Source organism: Clarias gariepinus, chromosome 19 (assembly GCF_024256425.1).
Source record: "Clarias gariepinus isolate MV-2021 ecotype Netherlands chromosome 19, CGAR_prim_01v2, whole genome shotgun sequence".
NCBI classification, from domain to species: Eukaryota; Metazoa; Chordata; class Actinopteri; order Siluriformes; family Clariidae; genus Clarias; species Clarias gariepinus.
In genome coordinates this window covers 15,877,244-15,903,523 of record NC_071118.1, presented here as the reverse complement: position 1 = coordinate 15,903,523, position 26,280 = coordinate 15,877,244, and the positions used below count along the sequence as shown (strand labels likewise).

At 36.5% G+C, this 26,280-nt stretch overlaps 1 protein-coding gene across 1 annotated transcript in view; it reads left to right on the top strand.

Moving 5' to 3' along the window:
• The window catches only part of nectin3b (nectin cell adhesion molecule 3b), an 89,509-nt gene extending 73,207 nt beyond the window's left edge, over positions 1-16,302 (top strand). Inside the window, exons 7-8 of the mRNA XM_053478441.1 lie at positions 12,088-12,184; positions 14,303-16,302. Of these exons, the coding sequence (XP_053334416.1) occupies positions 12,088-12,184; positions 14,303-14,458 (253 nt within the window). The 3' untranslated portion in view covers positions 14,459-16,302. The remainder of the gene's footprint in view (positions 1-12,087; positions 12,185-14,302) is intronic.
• Positions 16,303-26,280: the final 9,978 nt, after the last annotated feature.

The window sequence follows — 26,280 nt, the reverse complement described above, 5'->3', positions numbered from 1 at the left end:
TCTAACCGAGGACCTGCTCCGGCTTTAATGCTGTGTCTGGTTAATACTGTATCATTACTGGCATCACTGTATGTGTGTGTGCGTGTGTGTGCGTGTGTGTTAGTATGAGTCAGCAGACTTCTGCACTCAGATGTGCATTACGGGGCAGGTGGTGCTGTAGGAGCACTTACCTGCTGAATTATTGAAAAGACTGTGCTTTCTCAGCCATTTACTGACTGTCCTTTGAACCCAGACTGACAGATTACAGCTCACTGTTCCTGAAATACAGCGACTTTCTCTTATAAAGTGCAAACTTTGAAATGGTTTGTCTGGGAGATGACTGTTACGCCCTATCAATTGTTCATGGGTTTAAATAAAGAAATCTTGTCTCGTTCACTTATCTTTGAAGGATATAAAATTTTGTTCATATGACAAAATTATCCTTTTTGTGGTCAATTCTGTTGTGCTTGCAAATCATAAAAGGAGATATCACCAGAAAGCCTGTCAAATTAGCTACAGTTATTTAGTAAGCTAGCAATAGTAGTGAAAATCATCATGTGTCAGCTAGTTAGCATGATGTTTATTCAAATTATTTATATTTATATTGTCATGACTTCAGAATGGCAAATCTGCTAGTTAGAGTAAGCAGTAATTTATGAAAACTTATAAAAATGACTAGATTCCTTAAATTTCATAAATGTGATGAGGCTAGCTAGTGTTAACTAGCAGGCTAATACTGGTGCACTGTTTAACAAGCTTTACCATGTTCAGCTAATGGAATGGCTAATTTTGCTAACTTGACACATACACTGCTTTTTTTTTTTTTTTTAATAAGGGGGTAAAAAAATATATATTTTATTAATAATCTTTTCATTCATAGGCATACTTTTTTCCCCTCCCAGAAAAAAACTACTTTTTAAAGCATGTGTGCAGGGCTTCTTAAACGTTTATGGTAACCACCGTGACATACCGTGCTTGTCTGCAACTGCCGCCCCATGTCCACTGCCTATTCACATTACTGTAGTAATATCATTCTGTACACTTTCGTACTTACAGTATCTGATACAGCAGGTGGCAGTTTGTACCTAGTTCGTTTAAAAGCCGCCAGTAAACACAAACAGAAGAAAAGAGAAAGGATGTCAACTTTCACATTATGCCCAATATTGATATTTCAAAGAAAATGTCAATAATGAACATCTTATCTGCCTTCCATCTTCATTACCTATAGTTGTGTAGATCAGAAGATGATATCAGTGCATGCTTCTGGGATTTTGGAAGAGACTGACAGTGTCGATGACCTTGCGTTCCATTTTTGTGTTTAGGTACGGTTGGCTTTCGTATTTGCATTGAACCGTGCCCGAGTACACAGTACACAGCTGGATACCACCTTTTTAATTGGATTTAAGCACTGTTCTCACATTACACTAACAGACTTATCGGACAAGTCTGCTGGCATCTGGGCCAGACACTGTAGTATGAGAAATAGATGATAGTTTCTCAAAACTTTTCATATAACAGTTTCATTAAATAATAATAATAATAATAATAATAATAATAATAATAATAATAATATTTATTAGTTATTTCATATAACAGTTTTATTAAGTAATAATAATAATAATAATTATTATTATTATTATTATTATTATAATAATAATAATAATAATAATAATAATTATAATGATAATAATAATAATAATAATAATAATAATATTATTATTATTATTATTATTATTATTATTATTATTATTAATCAAATCATACACTATATTCCAAATCTTCACAAAATCTAATGCAACCTTGGGTTAATCCTGGACAATCAACTCTTCTTCTCGTTTCACATCATGATTTCTCATCAATCGTGCTGGCAAAGGTCCACAAAGGTCACTTAAGTGCATCTTTAGTTTACTGTCATTTTGAGACTGGACTACTGCAACATATTACTGTTGGTTTGCAACATGATCCTGGTAACTAATTCAGAATGAACCCTCAAACCATCCTATTGCAATGCTTCATCCACTGATTACCTTTATCTGCCTATGTGAGATTTAAAACCCTGATGTTAGAACATATAAACCATAAATGGACTTGCATTTATCTACTTGAAAGCATTTCTCACACCTGACTGGCGCTTGCTTACAGGACCCATCATCTCTTAAGGTACAAATAATGAATTAAGAGTTTTCTCTATCATGCACCCAGGAAGTGGAATGATCTTCCCTTGACTGTTCCCCAGCTGAATGACTGAGCGTTTTTAAAGAAAGTTTTTTTTTTTCTTACCAAGCCCTTGAATTAGCACTTTGGTGTTATTTTTTTCTTTTCATACAGTATTCTCCTCCCCAGCAGGAGTTAGGGTGATATCCCTCTTCTCCATTCCCTGACCTAAAGAACTAGCATGAGGATGTGTTTTGATAGAGTGCAAAAAAGAACTTCATGAGGGCATTTGCTACATGCTGTAAATGTCAAGACTAAGATTTTAACCCACTCCCTCCTCAATCACCCTGCAGTAATACAAAATGATGTGGTGAGGGGAAAAAAGGACAAACTGCAATTTATAGACTTACTTGTTTGCAATGCTAGCAGATTAAAGCTGTAATGCACATCGTGAAATGAAAACTTTCTGTTTAAGTATGATGAGTTCAATATGTTTTGAAAGTGAAATAAATATATTTTATAATTATATAATAAGTTTCATAATGAGTAAAATGTGTGATCAATCCTTACAGGTCAGAATTCAATAAATTCTGTTTAATTCTTTAAAACAGAATACAGAATTCTGTACAAATTTGCAGGTATCTTTTCCACAATACCATTAAATGCATTATGCTTCACCTGTTCTTTATGCTAAGGTGCCTCTTTGTGACTTTATCTTTAGTTAACTACTCAAACTGTAATGGGCTCCATTTGGTCAGTAACCTCTTAAGGCCAGTGACCCATTCAAGCCTATAAGGGGTCAACTGACAGAAACTACAGAAACTGGAAGGAATGCTGTATCTGAACTGAAGAAAACCTTAAAAAATGAAGTGCCTCTTGAGTTCACTTTCACTTTAAATACAGAAGTTGACTTTTGCTATTGGAACTTTTTTTTTTTTTTTTTAAAGTGCAAAAAGCTTTAGGATTCTGAAGGGGCCCTGGCAGTTTGCTTTGGCTCTGATATGCTCTGTCATGTCACTGTGTAAGAGTTTCCGAACTTCAGTCCACACTTCTAATTTTCCTCAGGCCAGTGGTCTGCTAGTTCCCACACTGCCCACAGAGCAAGAAGTCTGTCAGAGATGATTAAGAATTAAATAAGACTTAAATATCATCGCGGAAAGCCTGTCAGCTGCCACAGTAGCTTGTTTTAACAGTGCAACATTTATTAATATTACCTATTGCACATTATTAACATTAATTAATATAATATGTCAAGTTTGCATAAGTTTTCAAATAATTAGTGTTAGAAGTAAAAAAAACATTTATTTATATAAATGTACAAAGTTTGCTTATTTTAGCTAGTTGGCTAAGAATAATTTGTAATAATATATGATATATATTTATACTTAAATGCTGAACCTTTACATGAAGCCCCAAAGACAAACCTGGAATCATTATATCCACTGCATGAGGTTTTATTTTTAAAATTTTAAATGTTTTAGTGACCTTTAAAAGTATAAAAGTATTTCCCGCACACTTATGAAATTCCACAAAGTGCCAAATGCTGCATCCTATGAAACCTTGAAAAGACTATGTTATTTGTAAGGAAGAGAAAAAGCCATTTCTGGCATATCTACTATTTTTAATGGAATTATTATTATTATTATTATTATTATTATTATCACTATTATATATATACATATATATATATATATATATATATATATATATATATATATATATATATATATATATATATATGATTAAATCCCTAAATAAGATTGATCTTCGGAGGATGTGCTCCCTATGTTCTCGCTTTGTGATTCATTTGACCTCGACTGTTTTAAAGGACATGTAACATCCCCTAATTTGCACATACTTTCTATTCTGATTCATTGTTACTGCAGTTCAGGCTGGACAGCTTAGCAGGAGCACTAAAAAGTTATCACCCAGTATAGATTATGTAAGTTATCTAATGCAAATAAATAATTATTAATAGTTAGTTAAACATTTGCGAAATTCTCCAGCATGATGATGACTGATGCTGTTTGCATTACAGTGAGGTTTCAGAGTACTTAACACCTCATTCAACATTATTCCTTGATCTTTATTTTGATGATGATGACAGTGGATGGGAACAGTGGGTGTGGATTGGGAATATGTTCTGGATGGGGCTGCAGTGTCTCACCGGACATCTAGAGGCAATTTAGCATATCCAAGCCCCCCTTCATGTTTTTTGGGAATCGGTAGGAAACCAGAGAAACGGGAGGAAACCCACACAGACAGGATTGAACTTAAAACACTAAACACCCTATGAATTCTTCAAACTGAAATTGAGAGGACATTAGATTGATATCTTCAAAACAACATCTGGCCCACTTGAAAAACATGTGAAATAACTCTTCCCTCAGATTATTGTTTTCAAAGAATGCCTTCTTGCTGAAACTTTTCCTTTCTGTCTGTGTTTGATAACCTGAGTCTTATCGCTTCTGTCTTTCTGCTGATCTTTGTTCAGCCTCCGCCTGTCTGGGCTTAGGTTGGCTATGGTTGTAAGCCGCATGCAGATCAGTGTGTTGGGACAGCTGGCGCCAGCCTGATGGATGCTACTGCCACTGTGCTACAGACAGCAGGGAGATAAGCAATAGCAGGCCTGTAATACACCTGGGCAGAGAGGAAAAACCCACTCGCCACAGTTAAGACTAATGGTGTATGTCCAAACATAAGAAAGTAGCATAAAACTATAAGAAACACACTCATCTTTGGTCTAAAGAGGTTTATAGATAACACTACAGGAATGTCCGGGACTTGCTAGAGTTTAAAGATTAGTGTGTTGCGTTAACCTGGTTAATTTTATTAGTTAATTTTATTAGAAAAATTTTATTTTGGGTCATGTAAGCCCAATAGCTTATGTAGAACTCGTTGACCAACTTGTAAAATATGTTGATTTTAAGTTGCGTTCATCAATGTAATGAAATTTTGAGTTTATACTTGTTTCACTGACACTGGGCAAAAACTTTTTATTATTTTGGTTAATGGTTTGTGACAAGTTGTGTGCTAATCGGATGGTGTGATTTGGTCTGACTTCTTAATCGGGAGCAGCCGAAAGACAGTTATTGCCAGCAAAACAGTCATTTTAATCATTTCATGGATTAAAAACTAGTCAAGTGTCTGCAGTAACTCAGCGTTGTATCACTTAGCTGCTTTGTATTCTGGGAGTCCACCATTTGCTGTGTCTATTGCTTTTCTGTGCTGGGTTTCCTATTAATGTTTTGTTGAAAAATATTGAGTAAGAAAAGGAGCTCTTTCTATGATATCTAATGATATCATAATAACTGCACCAGCTGTACTAATTTAAATGTTCAATACACACAAATATTTAAATATAAACATATATATATAACAGGGTTCTCTTTAAAGAGTTGGACAGAATTCCCATTGGTGACCACCAACTTACTGGAATCAATCTTTTATATTTTTGCAAAAAGAAAGTCACTTCAAACTTTCTGAAAGCCAAACTAAATCATTGACTGTGAGTCAAGGTTAGACCCACTTTTGTTAACCAAACTAAGCTTGCTTTGCTATTTTACGCATAGCCAATCACCATGCTAAAAATGTACGAAAATTCTAAAATTTGAGAAAATTGAAATTCACATTAAAACAAAATTGAAATATAAATCCTAATGCTGCAGTGGCTGTGGGAGTCTAAGACAGATAAAAAAATATGGAGATTAGAAACAGCTAATCAGCAACACTGTTACTGTAGCATAACGAATGCTTTTCCACTCCTACACAGCAGGGTATCATTATCTATGTTAGGTTAAAGGTCATGGACACTTGTAATGAGCTGAGGTTTGTGTTATTAATTTCTAGCTAAACCAGTGCTTTGTATCACATGACAGATCATTGTAGCTTGTTAATTGGCATAGGATTCTGGTAAGGGGTTTGTGCTATTAAGAAGAAGAAATCTAGTGTACAGCTTTCCCTGAAGACTGGAGGTTATTGTAAGAGCATATAGAGAAGTAACGATAGAATGGGATGATCAAAAAGCACATATGGGTGTGGTGTAAGATATTCACATTTTGATTATATACTCTATTTAAAAACCCTTTGAGAAGCATAAACTTCCTAAATATTGAGATATTTTCCATTCATCAATCATTCAATCGTTTTTCCGTTGTAACAATCTGTATTTGGTTTGTGCAAGAAATACTCAAGATCCAGATAAATAAAACACGTCAAAATATTTAGGTTGGAATTTTATGTTTGATTTCAGAAACTACATTTTAGTTAAGACTGCTCTTGCACTCTTTCTCAAAGTCTGACTGATATAGCTTAAAAAGAAAATTGAAAAGCAGCAAGATTCAGTCTGGCCCAGGAAACTATTGAAAACTGACCTTCAACTGTGCACATTCGCGTGTGTATAGTAAGGGAGGGGGAGACGGAAAGAAGGTGCTTCCTGTCCCACTTTGATGTTAGACCCAAAATCGGGGTTCTTGCCCTGTCTTGGTGGACATCCAGGCAGATCTGGTGAGAGAACTCAGGCCTGTCTGGTCCTCTTCCTGCTCAGTCCATAAACACTCCCAACATCTCCCATATGTGCAAAATAGATCATATCTACTGCCCTAAGGCCTAAATGCCTTTATCACTCCCTTAGCTTTTCATGGGAAATTCTAATGTAAATTCATGCACATGTACAATTAGTAAAAGGCTTCTTCAGTTGTAAAGCTTTCTTTAGATTTTAGCATTCGGAGATGACAGGAGACACATTACACTAAGCTAATATTCCATTACACATCAGTTATACTTGTTTGTAAGGGCTTGAGATATAGTGTTCATTGAATTTAGACCAACAAGCACATGAGTATACAGTAGATGTTGATGCTATAAGAAAATCCAGTTCACACAATCAAGAGATCAAACCAGAGATCACAGGTCAGTGGAGGTCATGATACGTTTCCTTTCTTTAGCACGGCTGTGCATAGCTGACCGATTTGACACCGGAGTAAGTCCATATTTGTCGAACAACACCTTTGGCTTATCTCTATGTCAATCAGTGAGTGACTCCTAATGGCAATAAAGAAGTAAAAGGGCAAGTAGTGGCATCCCTGAGCCCATTAGGCATTTTGAAAATTCAAGGTCAGGACAGCGGTGACCTTCTAGATTTGTCTAAAACGTTAGGAAATCACAAACAGAGGCCTAACAGAGATAAACCCAACAATACTTAACCTTACACTCTTGTTACATCTTGAACCATGTCTCTTAAATATATTCAAGGACTAGGTTCCATTCATGTCATATGATTAGCCTGAGCAGAAAGGAAGGGAGGAGGCAGAGGGAGGCATTTAAGAGTTAAGACATTAACTTAAATATTGAAATTTAAAAGAGAGGTATTAACAGCTAGCTGATATAAAAGACGTCACTTTTTGCTTAACAAATCTGATGGCAATATCTATAAACTTGTTAAAGTAGAAGGCAATGAACTGCTTAAGTTGCAACATTCATCCAAACCAATTCAAAGGAGTACTGACAGATGGAAATGAAGAAATCTGAACCATGATATGTTGAAATGAGCATTTAATGCTGTTGACTGAGATGTTGCTGTATTGTGTTTGGAAGAGAGAATGTGTCTGAATGTGTGTGCTGGAGGATGTTGAAAGATGTATAAATTCAAAGGACATCTAGATTTAACCAGAGTAATCGTTTTCGATATATATTGCTTAAAGATGTAGGAAGGAAAAGAAAAAAAGGCGTATTTTTATTGGATGGATTAATCTGATCCAGAATGTCAAAGGTGGTCCAAATTTAAATGAAATTAGTACTGCTGCATAAAGCACTGGTTTAACTTGTGAGATAACCTTTGCGTTGGTGGTTGTGGCGATGGTTAACATCACAGCAGGATTTACTGAAAGAGGAATGTGCTGATAAAGAGCTAATAACAATTGCACATTCCAGGGATAGGTCAGCTGGAAAAGGTTAAACAACATGTAGCAAGGTAGACTACATAAATTTTTTTTTAACTAAATTGAAAAGATGTTGCTGTAATTATTGTGATTCCTTGAACAGCTCTACGTAAGTAACAGAAGTAGCGGTGTAGCAAAATACTAGCATCAGCAGTATAAACTAGCATAAAGCATCATCAAAAAATAAATAAAAAGAAACATTAAAACAATCATTATTTACCAACAAAATGCAAATCTGATCATATTGGAAAAGTTACCAAGGGCAAATTATTGACGACATAGTTTATGCTTTAATTAGCATGACATATGCAGATGTACCTAGCAACAAATGTCTGTATTTCAATAACACAGGTATAAAAATAAACAGTATGTACATGTATGAGGTATGTGTGAATATGCATTACAGTCATCTAGCCTAGAAATGTAAAACGAGATTTTTGGTTAGACTCTTAATATTTGATTCAGATTAAAGGTTTTAAACCAGACAGGATGGAGATACTAGAGTGTGGTCTATGGCTTAATTTCAATTTTCTGCTTTGCTAATGTATACAGTAAGCTTGCATCCGTCACATTCGGGTTACATTTAAGAACGTTGTGCTGCATCCATATTTCAATGTCTCCCACAAAATTTGTGATGTCATTGGCAGAATTAGTGATGTCATTTTTGATAATTAAATAATCATCTGCTTAACCATGTAATCTTACCCTGGTATATATATATATATATATATATATATATATATATATATATATATATATATATATATATATATATATATAAAAGCATAGATAGAATAGAAATAAAAAATATAGCATAGAAGAGGGCCCAGAAAGCTATTGAGACCTTGTTTTACACACACCAGTCAGTTGAAGTTCCTCCACCACGACACACTGAAAGTGGTCAGAAAGATACATTTTAGTTCTATTCCTGATATGGCCAGGAATTTTTCCATGCAATTAGGTTCATTCTTATGACTCAGAATGTCAAAGGTTGCATTTTCATCTGGAAAGATCAAGATTTGTAATATTGGCTGGAGAGTTTACTGACATCAGGAGATCATTATTAACCCTAACAAGTGCTTCAAGTACTATAACAGAAAAGTGTTCATCCTGTTATCCAGAGGATTTGAAGATGTCACAGCCATTCCTGGAGTCCTAAGAGAGCAAAACTGCCCTGCTCTCTGTGTGGGAGGGATGGTGCATACTCTCTCCCTAATAATCACAGTGACTCTAGGCGATCATGGGTGTCTGTGAAATCATGCAGTAGGACAGTGCTCTCTGTGAGTGTGTTGTGACGCAGCATGAGCAGCATGGCTTCACATGTCTTGAAGGATGCACATGGGCATTTTTAACTTTCAGGAGTGGGAGGGGAGACCTAAATGGTTGGTGGCAACTGGATAGATTCTGATCAGGTTATTTAGAGCCTAGAATTAAAACAAAAGTTTAAAATTTAAAGGGGCGAAAACCAGTCAACAAATAATTTTTTTATTCACAGAACAGATAAACATTTTTAGGAGTGATGTAGGGATAAAATCAAGACAGTGTTTTAAGCAATAGTAAGTGACTTAAAGTAGAAAAGATACATTGACAGAAGACAAGGAATGGCTAAATCAATCAATCAACAATTTCAAGAATCGCACTTGGTGGGATTTAACAGTACGGTATGTTGAATGTGGATAACTGGTAGTTACAGTTGGTCAGCTCATTCAGCTTGATATTCAGCAGATGTTGAAGCCCACATACATACAGTACAGTATCTGGCTGTATTTTGTACGGCAGTGTAAGTATTAATTCACTTTCATTAAAACAAAGATGACATCACAGATGACAAATCGAAAAAGAAAATCAGCTAAAGATTACATTTTATCTTAAAATTTACTTATACCACTTTAGCGCTGTTATTTCAGTTTTTAACTGTAATTAACTAATCCCAATAAAAATATTCTGTTTAGCTTTTTCTAATTTATATCTGTTGGTGCCGGGGTTTGTTTACATTTAGCGAGTTGAATTGTTATTCAACATTGTGATTTCACTTGTGGTGCAGGTTAAACTTCAGTTAGATATAAGTAGAGCTAAAGTTTTATTAAATTCTGTCCAGACAGTTTTGTGTGATGCTGTGCCAAAATCTGTCTCCACAGACATATAGACAGACATAGGGACAGAAATTTTTCTGAGACGTAAAGATATCATTAAAGGAGCAAATTCTGACCAATGTACAGACATCACATTTCTTTTATTTATATATGGGTCTAATTAGACCCCTTTAATTAACTATGTGAAACGGAAATTAAATGTGTTTATAGACATGTCAGGTATTTATTCCTGTAACAGAACAATAAGAAATAGATTAGAAAACAAAAATAAGAAAACTGATTCCAAGACCACACACCACCCTGATGATTTGTTGTGCATCAGGCAGGTTAAAACAAAACCCAGGCCTTTTTGTAATTCTATAAGTTTGGACCTGGTAATGGTCATTGGGTTGGGGAACGTTTGAAGATCAGGGTTGTGAACAGGCCATGCACTGAAAAAGCTCAGTGAAGCACAGAAGTTTCTGTTAATCAGACCATCATGTGGACTTAATTGTGTCAGGGTCAGTTATTTATTTCTTCATCTTGGGTTTCTCTTTAATCTGGCTATGACCTTCCTGCTCATCTCCAGAAAAATGATCTGGAATTGGTCAGGACTGTACAGCAACCCACTGACAAGGTAGAGAAATGTGGCTGAAAAAGTTGCACGTGTTATATCTTTTTTTTAATGATTTGTTAATACAGTAGTTTATATCAGCGCACTGTTGAGTTGCTGCACATAGGGCTAATCATTGACTAGTTTTACTTTAACAGTACAGTCTGGCATGTTTATTTCCTAATGTAATACTAAGGTTCAGAAAAATAAACCGACATTCACTGTGTACGTATATATCAGTATTGTTCATAAATTTGTCATTTACTGTATATTTGTAACATTTGTTCTCAGCATTAATATTATTACCTTTCTCTGATTTGTGAGACAAAGCGGATTCATGTTCTAGGTGTCGTCATCAGGTGTCACTTTTAATAATTAATAATAAGTACTATAAGTCGTCCTGACAATGATAATTAATCTAATATCTACCTGCTGATTTAGTTTTTACATAGCTACACAACAGGTGTCTGGGCAGATGGGGAATGCTGTTCCATCAAGTATTGAATATTTAACAAATTTACATAATTGACTACAAAATTCATGATTATGGTGACTTGTTATTGTTAATACTGCTGCATTTTACAGCCCTGACATGTGGGAACTGCTGAGTGGAAATGATTCAATAGCAACAGACTATAATTACTAATCTAATAAACAAATGTTGAATTGCAGTGAGATTGTTAAAACAGCTAGAACAGGTATGAGCTCACTAAATGGACTTGCCTGTCTCTTTTCCTTTCTCACACAGTTTCCTCAGTGCAGTAAATCCCTGTTGTTTTGTTTAGTAGCTCAGGAAGCATGACAAAATGTCTCTTGGTGCCTGTGTGGGATTTAACACACAGACCTGCTGGCTTTTTTGAGAAAAAAAAAAACTGACACAGGCTTGTAGTCATACCGTGTGAATGTGGATGTGGGCAGTGACCCTGTGTGTGCCATCCTGCTTGGGTGAGAGTGAAACACAGTTTGAAGGGTTACCGCCCCAGTACCGGTATGTGAAATTTCTTTGTTTGTTTTTTTTCTCAGGAAGGTTCAGTCATAGAATGTAATTGTTTCTTGTTCAAATGGACTGATGGTCAGTCCTGATAGGGAAATGAAACTTTTTTGCTTTTACACTGAGAACTAAAAAGGGTGTGTGCATTCTTTTCCCCTGGTTAATCAACTAACATAACACAAGTTTAGAAAAATGTTTGCATTGCTTTGTGATAATAGCAAAAGAATTCTGCAACCTTACCTCACCCTAATCTCTACATAAGACATTTCCATGACCTCTATATCATGCCACCGTGTTTGTTTTTACAAGGTCACAAAATGTTATTTCTGCCCTCTACAGCATTGATCTACCTCCGACACACAGGCCACCTCCTCAGTATAGTGACAGACCCCTTGCCGTCCCCCAAGACCCTCACTCAGCCTCCCCTCTCTCCCAGGTGAGTGCCTGTCCTGGGCTACTTAGTGGTGTTTCCTTATACAGCAAAATGACTGTGACAAATGAGATTCATTTTTGTGCCTAATGATTATCTGTTCTCAGTCCCCTTTAGCTGTCTTTCTCCATCAATACTGTCATTTATGGACTCCATTTTCTCTTATCTGTTTCATTCTCTTCCCCTCTGGCTCACCCATTATCTCTCGTGTTCCATTTATATTATAGAGCACATTTCAGCACACACATCTATGGAACATTCCATAACTGTGTGAGATGATTCTGAATATAAGGAATTTATTGTCTGCTATAGCTGCTTTTGACCGAGACGACAAGATGTTGCTTGTAAAATTGTCTTGTCTCTCATCTTCACAACTGTTTTCTAGTAAAAAAGTGAAAAATGTGACCACATTGAAAAACCAGAAGGCTTTGTTTAAATAAAGTATTATGGAGGCTTACAGAAAGCTACACTTAATCCTGATCATCCATACACCAATCAGGGAAAGAGTTAAAGGATGTTGATCTGGCTTCCAAATTTCCCAGATTGCAATATGATTGAGCAACCATGAAAGGATCAGCCACTAATGTGTCAGCACACCTCAGTGGTTTTGTGGAGTAATGCCCTGCGCGGCCAGAGCTACCATGGCGGGGGGACCAGGGACCAGTACACAATACTGGGCCTAATCCTAACCCTAACCCTGGGTTTTAATTTTATGGCTGATTAGTGTATGTAATAGAGTTTTGAGTGATGTCTTTAATGTGTGTTCATATTGTGAATGAAACTATTAAGAGGTTGACTCCAAAATGTGATAAATGCTGTTTTCAGACTTTCTTTCAATTTAACAAATTATCTCAATCAGACATTTGTTTATAACAAGACATTTTTGTTGAAAACAGCTATATGCTCTTCTTTTAGACATTTTGATCTCTTACTAGCACACATTTTGCTGCATTTGGGAGTCATGATGAAATTTTTGGTAACATTTATGAAAGAAAATTAAGCAGGGAGATGAGGCTACAACACTCAAGAGACGATGGATTTCTGTACAAGACACATGAGATACATGTGCTGTGTCCAGGGCGTTGTTGCATTGTTACATCTGGTTATAGTTGCTACCGCTTGTTCTCCCCAATCAGGATTTCTGAGCTCTATTATAACCTTATGGGACTACAGACATATGTGCGGTTGGTGGATGCCTGAAGAAACGTTATACAGCAAATACCTGTAATACAGTATAGCCAAAATAATTGCATAATAGTTGGGCTAAATAGTTTGTAATTATCCATTTGTAATACTTCTTGAGTCTTATCTTATTTTGCATTTAAACTTTAAATTTGCGTTTATTGTCATTAAACCTGTTCTCCTTATGTAAATGATTCCACAAATTACTGTATGAATTTACTAGTTATATAGTGGAATTACACATCAGTCCCTCTTAGATTATGATGAGAACATTTAATGGGGGGAACATTTAGTTTCTAGGCCAAAGGTCCAGCAGAGGTATCATGCAGAGATACCAGTTTATACAGTTTACTCAGAAGTTTTTACAATTTATAACTTTTTGTACAACAATTTGAGTAACACCTGAAAATTGTTCTTCTGCTTTTAATAGAACAAAAGGTTATTCACTCAAAGGTCCCATAGGATATAAAGGATGAGCATTTGCCTCTTAGCACTTATAATTTACATTGACTTGAATGTGATGTGAATTGAATATTCACAAACTAGTTTTGTGAGTCTTGTAAAATCAAGTGGGTGTGACCAACATTTTTAACCCGTGGATTTAAGATAAGATGTGGGAAAAATTTGGATATTTGCTATACAATTCTCTCTCTCTGTCTGACTCCCTCTTTCTTTTTCTCTCACTGTACTAAATAGAATTTCATTTTTCTCTTTAAGTTCGGTTGGACTTGCAGCATTTAACACTATTGACCATTTATTGACTGACTGCCTGGTTGTGGTTTAAATTATACATGACAGATTTAATGGTTTCAAATACTTAAGTTCTCTTGCCCAAACAAATGAAAAACCTTCTATGAAGCAAAGCTAAGCAATAGGTTATCGACCATGCTAGCTATATTAGCTCAGATTATGTCATGTTAACATGTTGATGCTTTGCTACAGCCTCACATGATGTGCCAGGTGGACAAAACACCAGGGAGGATGACCCACCGTGAACTCCAGCACCCCACCCACCACCCACTGTCCTATCAGGAGTGGATCTGCCATCAGAATGGGGACGATCGTGTTTACATCAACCACAGAGAGCATTATGTCTAATGCTAGTGCCAACGATTCACAATGCCACGATATCTACCCCATCTAGGGTTGCCACCTGTTCATTGTTTTCCCTTTTTTACGTTTTACATGGCATTTCCAAAAATATGTAATGCTCTTTGTTTATATACCTGATTTTATATAGTGTTATTTTATACATGGTTGCATTGACAATTAACAAAACATTGGTCCATATATATACCTCAATTGGCTTACAAATGCCACACATTTCTCTACAAGTAGGATAAGCCTAGCAATAATTGTGGTGTAGCATGAGGGAAGAACCTGCAACTAAGCACCAAATCCTACTTCAATTACTTCAATCTAAATACAAACTGAAGGAAATTTCAGAAAATCACATTTATGTTCAGTAAAAATTCGACTGACGAGGATATGATTGCTGTAGCTCAATCGCTGCAGCTGAACTATACCCGAACAAGTCTTATTGTGTTAAAATGTTTTAATCCACGCTGTAATGCAAAATTAAAATCTAGATATTACAGGTAACAGCAATGTATCTGCACATGTTTGGTGCACTGCAACCCTGTTAGAGGATAAACTGTAATGCACAGTCCCTACAATGCCATCTCTTTCAGTTTTGATAATTTACCAGTTTCATAATTCATTATAATCATGTGGTATCAAATCATGACCTGAATCTGTCAACCATATACCCAAGAACTGCAAATGTAGATGCATATTTAAAAACAGCCTCAGCCAGATTAAATTTATAGACTGCACTCATAATTTAATAATGTGCATGCAATATAGTAATTTTTATTTTGAGTTTACTTTCCTGGTACTGGAAAAGGCTTTTACCACAAGCCTCTTAAACTGGACACACTGTTATTTCCTTTTATATTTAGAACCATACAAAGTGATTCTTCAGTAATTTGCAATTCATCTTGTTTGCATCTTGAGCCTTGAACATGTGCATACATTATGTACTTTATATTATTGCTGAATCTTGTATGAACTCACTTGACACTTTATTAGGTACTCCTGCACATTCATGCAGTTATCTAATCAGTCATTCATGTGGCAGAAGCACAATATATAAAGTCATGCAGACACAGTTACAGTTAGTTACAAACTGGGTGGTCTGTTTGGCATGGGTACCAGATGGACTGGTTTAATGTGATCAGAAACTGCTGATCTTCTGAGATTTGCACAAACAACAGTCTGAACACAGAATGGTGTATAAAACAGCAAACATTGAATGAGCAGAGGTTATGGAGGCTGAAACACCTGGGTGATGAGAGACTGGAGTAAAAATGACCAGACTGAGTTGAATAAGTCTAAAAAAAAAAAATCCTGTGTTGATCTTGTGTTCAACTGCACATACTGTATATAAACGCTGTAGGCTTTTAGTTCAACTTGGGTGACTTTGATGTATAGTAACATCTCTCTTAACATCTGAGTCAAGCAGAAAAGCATCTTTAAACCACACACACCCTGTCAAAGTTTAAGGTGGATGGGCAACAACGAGCAGAACGTTTCACTCCTGTCATGTAAAGACAAGAATCTGAGGCTATCATGAAACAGAGTCACTGGAACTGGATGGTTAACGACTGGGAAAAAACAGGTGATTTAACAGTTTAGGTGTTATGATAGTCTCAGATTGTTCTTGGCTGAGAAGAGGATTGAAACTTAATGTGGTGTTCTGCTGTTTTAGCCTATTCACCTCAAGGTTAGATGTTTTGCTCATGCTGAGATGAGTTTTGTGTGAAAATCCAAGGAGCAAACATTACCCAAGCTCTGCCCTGTATATGTCTGATTTATGCATTGTGTTACTGCCGCATGATTAGCTGATTAGATAACAGGTGTGTATTCCTAATAAAGTGGACAGTGAGTGTTTTTTTTCTTTTGGGGGGGCGGGGGGGCATTTATAGTTGAGACACAAATTGTAATAGTCATTTATATGAATTAATCATATAAATAACTTTAAAATGAATTAAAAAAAATGAAGTCAGTAAAACTCAACCCACTATTACAAATATCATTCCATAATTCGTATTTTCACAGTAACATTGATGTTATTTTTGTATCATTTTTATAGGAAATTTGATTTTTTTAAACATTGTTTTATCATACATTTTCAATGTGATGTCTCAACAACAAGATTTTTTTTTTTACTTTTACATGTGCTATTTTTCTATTCTGTGAATACTTAGAATAGATATGTGAGCTGTATATAGTGCAGAAACAAGACTTCACGTCTTTGCTGAGTTTAAAAATGATCCAAAAGACTTATTAACCTGTTTACGTTTATTTTTTATACTATATGTTGGACTGGCAAAAATCCAATATCCAAGGCCAAATATACAAATAAACCATGTGAAGACTGTTATAAGTACAATAATCTTTAATATGATCTGTGTTTGGCTGCATTGTTCTTTACTGTATACCTTTGTGTGCTTGAATTTTTCCCATGCTATGGAGAAGATCCCCAGAGCATGGTTAAGTCTGACCGCTGATTAGCATGGCTCAGATGCTGCTCTAATGAGCTGGAGGTTTGGGAACAAATAGAGAGGGACCCAGATTTAATGCATGATGGATGCTGATAGTCATCTAGACTTGGTCATGTTTTTCAGCCTGATGACAGATTTCTTTTCTGGAAACCTGCCATTTTTAAATGGGGGAAGGAGACAGGATGACCATGGGAGTTTACGAATGTTGCGTCCTGCAGAGACTGGATCTGCATGAGATGAACTTGTGAGATTTATTAAAGGTGGACAAACTGTGTATCTGCTGGGCAGCTTGCATGGCCTGCGCTGTGAAACAGCAGGATTTTAATGAGATGGCAGGCACATGGGACCATTCTGGCCTCAATGTAGAGGAAAAAAACGCTACTATACTGCATGCACTCAATGAGAGCATTGTTTGTTTCACTAGCCATTAGTGAGTCACCTCTCTGGAATGCATTCAGGAATGATATATAAAAATTTGTCAGTACCACCATAAAATATCAAGATCTGCACATCCAAAATAGGCCGTCTTGGGCCCATAAAAGTTTTCATGCGCACCCAAAATCTCTTACTAAGCAATAAATCGTGTTTAAGTCATTACTATATCCATCTCATCAGTGTATACCTATCTGACTGAACCATATCGCGACTCTAGTGCAATTATTGCATTGACAGGATCCGTATATTCTGTGGTACTTTGTAAGGCTCCCATACTGACTCCCTGTCTTCAAGTTCATATCTCATAGGTTTTATATTTTATATGAATGTTACCGCCTTAAGACTCATTAGATGGAAAATAGGTGCTTATTCCACCATTAATATTTTCACATGAGAGTACATGTGTTTGTTTTGGATGAGTGAAACCTCTCCGGATCCAACGTGGCTCTCTTTTTTGCAGGGCTCCAGACACAATTTGGAACATTACATAAATATTTTTGCACTGGTATCTTCAGAGGATGATACTTCTGGGAACATTATATGATGTAGTACATGTTCAGCCACTCACTCTTCTTCTCCAGCTGGCCAGAAATGTCTGTCCTGGTCAACAAAAAAGTAAATTACCCTCAACCACCTAGCGATATTTCAAATTCCTGGGGGATTTCTGTTTCATGTTAGTGATCCCGAGCAGGTCCTGGAATCTTAAGAAACGCTGGGAAAGAGAGGAAAATTCTTCTAAGAGCTTGTAAAATATAATTTGTCACCATCAATTAATGGAGCTTGGAGACTAGTGACTGGTACCTCTTCATGGTGAGCTGCAAAGACAATCCACAGATTTTACAGCAGTTACCTGGAGGCTTTTTAATTTTATTATGTGTATTAGTGGGATGATATCAGGCTGTCAGCATGCACTGCTCCTTCGCAGTCTCTTTTGTAATATTTTCCCGACTCTCCCACAGCTGAGATTCAGTGGAGACCCAGACGGTGGCAGCCATATTGGACACCTGCCATGCTCCACTCCCATTACGTGGTTAGTCAGGCTTCTACAGAGCAGCCGAATTTACAGCTGTGAGAGGGACTGAGGTACAATGAGGGAATGACCACCACAAGAGATTTACTGAACTAATGAGGAGGGGATAGTGAGGGCCTCGTCTTTTACTTCTGCTCTGAGTCACCCTGTCTTCTTTACTATCCAGTGCTGATGTAATTGTCTCAGAGCTCCAAATGTGCAAGGGGGTGGGGTAGGACAGAGCTCAACACATGCTTGAACTCTAGATTTATATTTCATTGAAGAACTTATGTCTGCTCTTGTAAGTTAAATTAAAAATTAAGAGACCAAGACCGCACTACTGACCCTTATAAGGGATAGGGTTATGAAGCACATATGCAAGCAATTATGTACAGTATATATTGTACGTTTTTTTTATCCTCGCACATTCTCAGCATATGTTTACCAGGAACATTCAGGCTTTGAAATATTCAGGCCATATTTCTTTTTTGTCATGAAATTTCTATAATAGAATAACCCAATAAAAGGGGTTAATTTTCGGTGATGCTATAATAACTTGATGTCACCACAATGATTAAACTATTAAATTCAACTGAATTTGGCAATCCAACATTACATTGTTAGATCATCCAATGATACAATGGTTCATTTATTTATTTTGAGAAAACTAACCATTGCATGTACAATTTAGGAATAGTAAGTGGCTTTATATTTTTAGCTGTGATTAAACAGCTCCCTTAATCAAACATCAGGATTGATCTTTATGATCGTTCTCCTGTTAAAGGGCTAGCAGTGCATGAGGAGAATGGAGATGGAGTTAACGCCTACACATTTTCACTATTTGGAAACTGACCATCACTTTATGTGTAAACATTGCCATAACTAAAGTGGATAGAAAATAAAATCACATTGATGAAATTACTCCAGGTCCCCATGTTAATCTATCAATTCAATTCCATTTTATTTGTATAGCGCTTTTAACAATTGGCATTGTCCCAAAGCAGATTTACAAAATTAAAAGAATTAAAGTTTTATTTTATTTATTATTTAAGTTTGTATGGAATTTGAATGTGTATGAATTAAAATGGTCAGATAGTCCCTGGTGAGCAAGTCGAGGGTGACAGTGGCAAGAAAAAACTCCCTGAGATGGTAATAGGAAGAAACCTTGAGATGAACCAGACTCAACAGGGAACCCATCCTCATTTGGGTGAAACAGAGAGCAGGAATTGATCTGCATTCATACTGTGTGTTAGTTGGCAGGCAGTTCAGCATAACAGTTGATGTTAATTGATGTTAATATGGAGTCCAGTTAGTTATTGAAAACTAAATTTCTCAAAAACACACTGAGCAGAGATCCAAGCTAAGCCTAAGGATCCCGGTATCCTGAAGAACAAGAAAGTGACAAGCCTATTTATCTCTTAGTGAATGTATATAAGGTACAATTACAGTATATTACAGATACACAGACTGGTCAAACTTGGCAGTAACTGATTATGGTGAAACCAGGATTGTTGTGTGTGCTCTTACACATCTAGGGATCCGAGGGTTATCCATATTAGAGTGTACTGTATGAGGGGTGGTCTTTTGTAAAAATTGTGAGTGATTCTTTTTATAAATCACTTTAAAAGACCTTATAGGAGTATATTTGGTCTATATAAACACTCAAGTACCTTACTGGAATTGTAATGTTTTACTTTGCTTTTTGTTGCTAATCAGAATTTATGAGCATCTTCTGTATTTATCATCCACTCTAAATGATGAGAGAGAAGCATAAAAATAGCACACATTATTCTTTGTTAGTGGGCGTCTAGACAGTTTAGCTTCCAAAATACGAATGTTAGCGAGGTGGTATCTGGTGTAAGATAGAGAGAGAGAAAGAGAGAGAGAGAGAGAGAATGGTTATCTGTGTGTGTGTGTAAGAGAGTGAAAATGTTAAATGGTAGTTTGGTAAAAAATCAAATGCACAACGTGTTTTACCATTTTTTCCCACAAAGTGTTATCAGTGAGGACATTCGCTGCCTTTCTGGTTGCACAAACGAGTGGTAGATCAGCTCTTTTTGTGGTGTCATCATTTAGTACACATTGGAATTGAACTGGAATGGGCCTCCAAGTGGTAAAGTGCTCGCCCTATCTTCCAGAGATTGCAAGTTTAATTACTGGGTGATGCCGTAACCTCTCGCAGCCGGAGATCTAGAGAGAGCTGATTGGCCGAGCTCTCTCAGAGGGGAGGGATGAGAAGTACTCCCACATTAATCATGGCTCTACAGCCAATCAGGGGGCCAGGTGGAAGGAGTGGATAGCGCTGTCCTCTGAGTGTGTTACGCCGCTCCCCAATGGTGCATGAGCGGGCAGTTTGAAAAGATGCGGTCAGCTCGCGTCACGTGGTTTGAAGGAATAGTGATAGTCTTCGGCCCTCTCGACTGAGTGGTAGTAGTAATCTTAATGTGGGAGCCCCCTAGTGACAGAGAGGAATTGGATACGACTAAATTAGAGAGAAAATGGGGAAAAATCCCCCCCCCCCAAAAAAAAGGACTAGAACTGGAATATTTTTAATGGATTGCTTGCTGTCATACTATTTCACGACCTAGACTTTAATGTGAAGCTGGAAGTTATTAAAAAAAAAAAAAAAAAAAGAACTGCTCAGGGTGTGCTGTTATAAGAAATGATTAGTAATGGGGTTGAGCGATATGAGTTACTAGATAGATAGATAGATAGATAGATAGACTTACATTACCTCTTAGGAAAACTGGGCCTATGATTGTTCTATATCGTGGCAAGGTAAATGAGAATCTAAACGCACACTAGCTGCAGTGTAAATAAGTCTTTATTAGCCTTTTTAGGCCTGAGGATTTCAAAACTCTTCGATCTTAAATCCACAGATTTAGGAACAGATGGAGGTAAGGGGGCAGGGGTGTTCTTTACTCACAGCTGAGATAACCAACACTACACACAATCCGATGCAGCCCTTCCTCTCTTTTATCTCTGTCCTCTGTAACCCTCCTCCACCAGTTCTTAAGGTATAGTAGTCATGCATTGGCCTCACCTACACTGTCCAGTGACTACTTCGGTCTGTTTTAGGGCTTAAAGCTCAAATAAACACTTCCATTCACTGATCAGATTAAATCACAGTCTTATTCTTATACATTTTGCTGTAAGTATACAAATAATGATAATAGTTTCAAAATGAATCTGTTGCTTTTTTACTGTCATTAAAATGCAATTTAGCACAAAGCTGGAGTATCCAGACTCATAGCACACAGTATGACTGCTGATCAGTCCCCGCTATCTGATATCACCCTAATGAGTATGGGTTCCCTGTTGTGTCTGGTTCCTCTCACGGTGAATTCCTATTGTCATCTCAGGGAGTTTCCTTGCCACCATCGCCCTTGGCTTGCTCATCAGGGACAAACGGATAATTATGATTTATGCATATTTCCGCACACATTTTTGTGTAAAGCTGCTTCATGTAAATGACCATAGTTAAAAGAGTTATATGAATAAAATTAAATTGAATGGTATTGAGTATCCATAAATTATCTTTATATTAACAACAAATTATAAATAAGTATTTAATGAGCTTTTAATATTTAAATACACTTCCAGCATAAATACTGTTTAATGTTATTAAGGATTGGAATGCTTTTTATTTTCAAGATCAGTTTGACCCCATAAAAAAAAAACATCTGTCTAAACTAACTATATAGGCTAGCCATACAAAAACTAAACAATGCAATTTTCATCCCTTCATTTATCTTCCATTCCAGTTATCCTTTTACAAGGTCGCGGGGCCTGGAGTCTATCCCAGGAGATCTGGACAGTGTGCCAATCCATCGCACACACACACACACACACACACACACACACACACACACACACGCACACACACACATTGCAGCCAATTTGGGAATGACATGGAAATTTAAAATGTTAAAATCTTCTGCGGCACACCAAAATGTTTAATCACAACTCTGGTCAGCACAAAAGACTAAGATAAATGAAGAATGTTTCAGTATTTAACTTCCATGCCTTGTTTTAATGATTCCAGTTCCTTTTTAATATAAGTATGTAATCTGAAATATTTAATGGGAATTTTAAAATTAACTACAAAATAAACAAATTTAAAAAACTTAAAATGTATTTGTAAAGGACATCTTTTAGCCCACCTGCATTACCATTACCGCCCACTAGGGGAAACACAGATCCAGTATAAGCAATATACTGTATTAGACAATTGAATCGCCCTATTTTAAGCAAGGTTATCAAGAATATAAAAGATCTGTAATTTTAAATTAAGAATTTATTAAATTCCTAATTAAATTAGGGAAAAAATATTGGTGAGAAAAGGTTTATTGGTTTTTCTGTAACAGTAGTGCGCTGCAAATCACACATACTGACTTATGAAGGTAATTAAATGAAGAAAACCTGTTATCAATAGAATGAACTTTTCTATAAGAATACATCTATTAAACATTAACATTAATATCTTCATGACAGAGGGGGTTATGTGGTGTTGTTTCCCTGAGCCATGACAGGCTGTGTGTGTACTATGTGTAGTATGTGTTTGTTTTTGTTTTTTTATGTCTTATTGATTTCAAGAGAAAGGATGGAAGAACAGATGTTTGAATCAGTGTTTATAGATGTTGTAACATGAGTGATAACAATAATTTCTTTAGAAGAAATTTCACAACATGAAGCGTAACTATAAGAGAAATAATTGTTAGCGGTGATACATTGCTCTGGTATGGAAGAAATAAAAACATTGCAGGATGTGTTGCTATAGAAAAAGAAATCAAAACAATCAACTGTGTGGTAATGCCACTTCATCACACCATCCCATGACTGTTTTTCTTTTCTTTTTCTTTCTTTCTTTTTTTAACACCACTTCTTGTTGTGTTTTATTCCCTACATGATGGACCTCATTTAATCTGTGTGATTACATAGAGATACAGTTTTGGAAAGGACACCTCATCCTCCTGCAGTCTGCATGTTTGTTTGTGTATTATGTGTTTGTGTATCATGCATGTTTGGTGTAGTCTATTTCAGGATTATTAATGTGGAAGACTATTTTAGGCATTGGACACACATCTGTCCATGCAAATGTGCGTGTATTGGTGGGGGGTGTTAGGTACGTCCATGTTTTTGTGGAAATCTATGCGTCAACATTGTGAAGGATGAAACGCTGGTTTGTTTGTTTTCTGCTGTTTCTGCTTGTTGCAGATGTTTTTGGTCAAGGACGAGAATTGGATCTTGTTCGTGCTGACGTACCCCTTTATAGTATTTCCACCCTTTGGCTTTAAAAAGCCACAAAGCCCAGAAATGCTGGCACGGTGATCTGACGGGATCTCCTCATGGATAAAATGACACATCTGATCTGCTTAATGCTCCAGCTTTTTTTTCTCCACATATAAGGAAGTGAAAATTCTTTGAACTATTTCCTTTGATTAGATGTTCAACAACGCCAACCATTTTTTTTTTTGGTTTCATTTGATGTAATGTGATATGCACACAGTAAGTTTAACATCAAGAATCCTGTTTTTGGACTATTAAAAGATCTCATCTTCTGAGTGATGGCATGTGATGAATCTGCATTACATTTCCTGTTCCTCAGGGACCGTCCTTGCTCATGAGCAGAGTCGGGTGAATTTTGCTTGGAAGGCATCCAATCTGACAGTACCTGACCAGAATTCTGCATTAGCCTTTTCACCTCACACACAATAGATCAATAATGATTAAGAGACAAGGGCACTCTTAAAGTTACCCGGAACAAGTCTGCTTCTAGAAACAACTTCATGCAGTGTGCACAAGCATGCTTTGAGGTTGGAAACTAAAACGCTGGAGCGAGATATTTATAAATGAATAGATATTGAATGTTCCTTCTCTGTGAGTGGGGTAACAGGTTGCTCGTACCACAGAGAACACCACATGAATGAGATCATTGTGGTCTGTTTCTTGGTACACTTCTTAAAATTGGAACATTTCTACAGTCAGGACAAAATATTAGTTCAGTGGAACCTCGGATTGCGAGTAACGTGGTTTACGAGTGAAGACGAGCACAGATTTAAAATAAATTTTTACTTGAAAACAAACAAGTCAATTCAACGAGCCAATGTTTTTTTCTCTCTTTTGCACTGCGGAATTGTGGGTAATTGTCTTCCCTGCTGGGTTTTAGTGCGCATTTCTCACTGGTATAATCAACATCCGTGCATGCGTGTACTGTTTACTACAACACTGTGACCACGTTTGTGCATGTAAAACATATTTTAACCTGTTTAAATGCGTGTGTGTACAGCGCGCGTGTACTGTTTATTATAACACTTGTGCACACGTGTAAAGCAAAAGAATCTATTTTCTCCCTCTCTGTATCAGCCTGCAGTTTGTTTTTGTGTGCTGTTTTCTCCTTACTTTACAGCAGTGATTCTACTAGTGTGTGCTCATGCTAGAGTTAGGGTCAGGGGTAGCTCAGTGGTTAAGTGGTTAAGGTAGCTCAGTGGTTAAGGCATTGGACTACAGTTCGGAAGATCCCAGGTTCAAACCCCACAACTACCGAGTTGCCACTGTTGGGCCCTTGAGCAAGGCCCTTAACCCTCAACTGCTCAGATGTGTAATGAGATAAGTCGCTCTGGATAAGAGTGTCTGGTAAATGTTATTAGCGATGCTCCATGCTAATTTTTTTTTTCGATAAAACAGTCTTTCCATTAATGTATGGGTGTGTGTGTGTGTGTGTGTGTGTGTGTGTGAAACTCGAATAAGAGAAGACTGTGTAATATAGGAAGAGGGGAGGGGCTGATTCCTCCTCTCCTCTTGCTTTAGCTTCACACACATGCATAAACACACAAACACACACACAAACACTAATGGAAAGACTGTTCTTTCCATGCGGCTGCACGCATAAACTCAAACACTTAGGCTATCTGTTGGGATATATATATATTTTTTAAAGGTAAAGTGCAGGTTAATTTGTTTTATTGTTACTTTATATTTTGTATAAATTATTTTTATGGGTTTTTTTTTTTTATCTGTGGAATGAGTTTCCATTATTTCTTATAGGAAAATTTGCTTTGATTTACAAGTGTTTTAAAATACGAGCCAGCTTATTTAGGAATTCTTCAATAGAGACACAGCCACACCATCAGTTTAAAGCGTTTATAAACAGTTTTACTGACAAGCAGCATCTGCTTGTGAACTAAAAACGTCATGTAAAACTCATAGAGTGTCATTGTCTTGTGTTTCCCATCAACCATTCTTAGATAGTGCTAGACTGAATGACAGTGGCTTAAAATTTGGAAAGTTTTTTCTTTCTTATTTACGCTGCTGAACTCTCACATCTAGCTGGTCATCAATCACAATAGTCCCAGCTGCATGACAAATCACAGGTTTATATTAACGTGGTAAGATGTAAAAGGAATTGTTTCCATAGCAACAGCTAATTCACACAGATCTGCTTCACATAATCTAAGATTTATAATGAAAAAATATTTTTGACAGCATTATTTAACAGAGAGAAATGTCCAATTATAGCTATGGTGATATATTTCTAATATTTATGGGAGGAGTCTCCAGTGTTAAAACTTTGTTATGGTCAACGGATAGAGGATTTTATGCTGTGTGGTTTCTCAGAAAGCTTAAAAGCATTTTTTTTCTGGCTAATTTAAAGAAAGGCAGTGTGAGGGACAGACTTTTTATAGATATGGTAACATATGAGAATGAACTTGATCATCGACAGTTCACACAATAAAATGTAATTATCTATCCATCCCTCTGGGAATTTCTCGAGTCCAACTAGGGACTGTGGAGTCCATTGTATTAATTCCCATTTTACAACCATGGTAGGACCTCCAGTTAATGTCCACACAAACAAACACACACACACATACACACACACACATATACACACACACACATGCTATGGC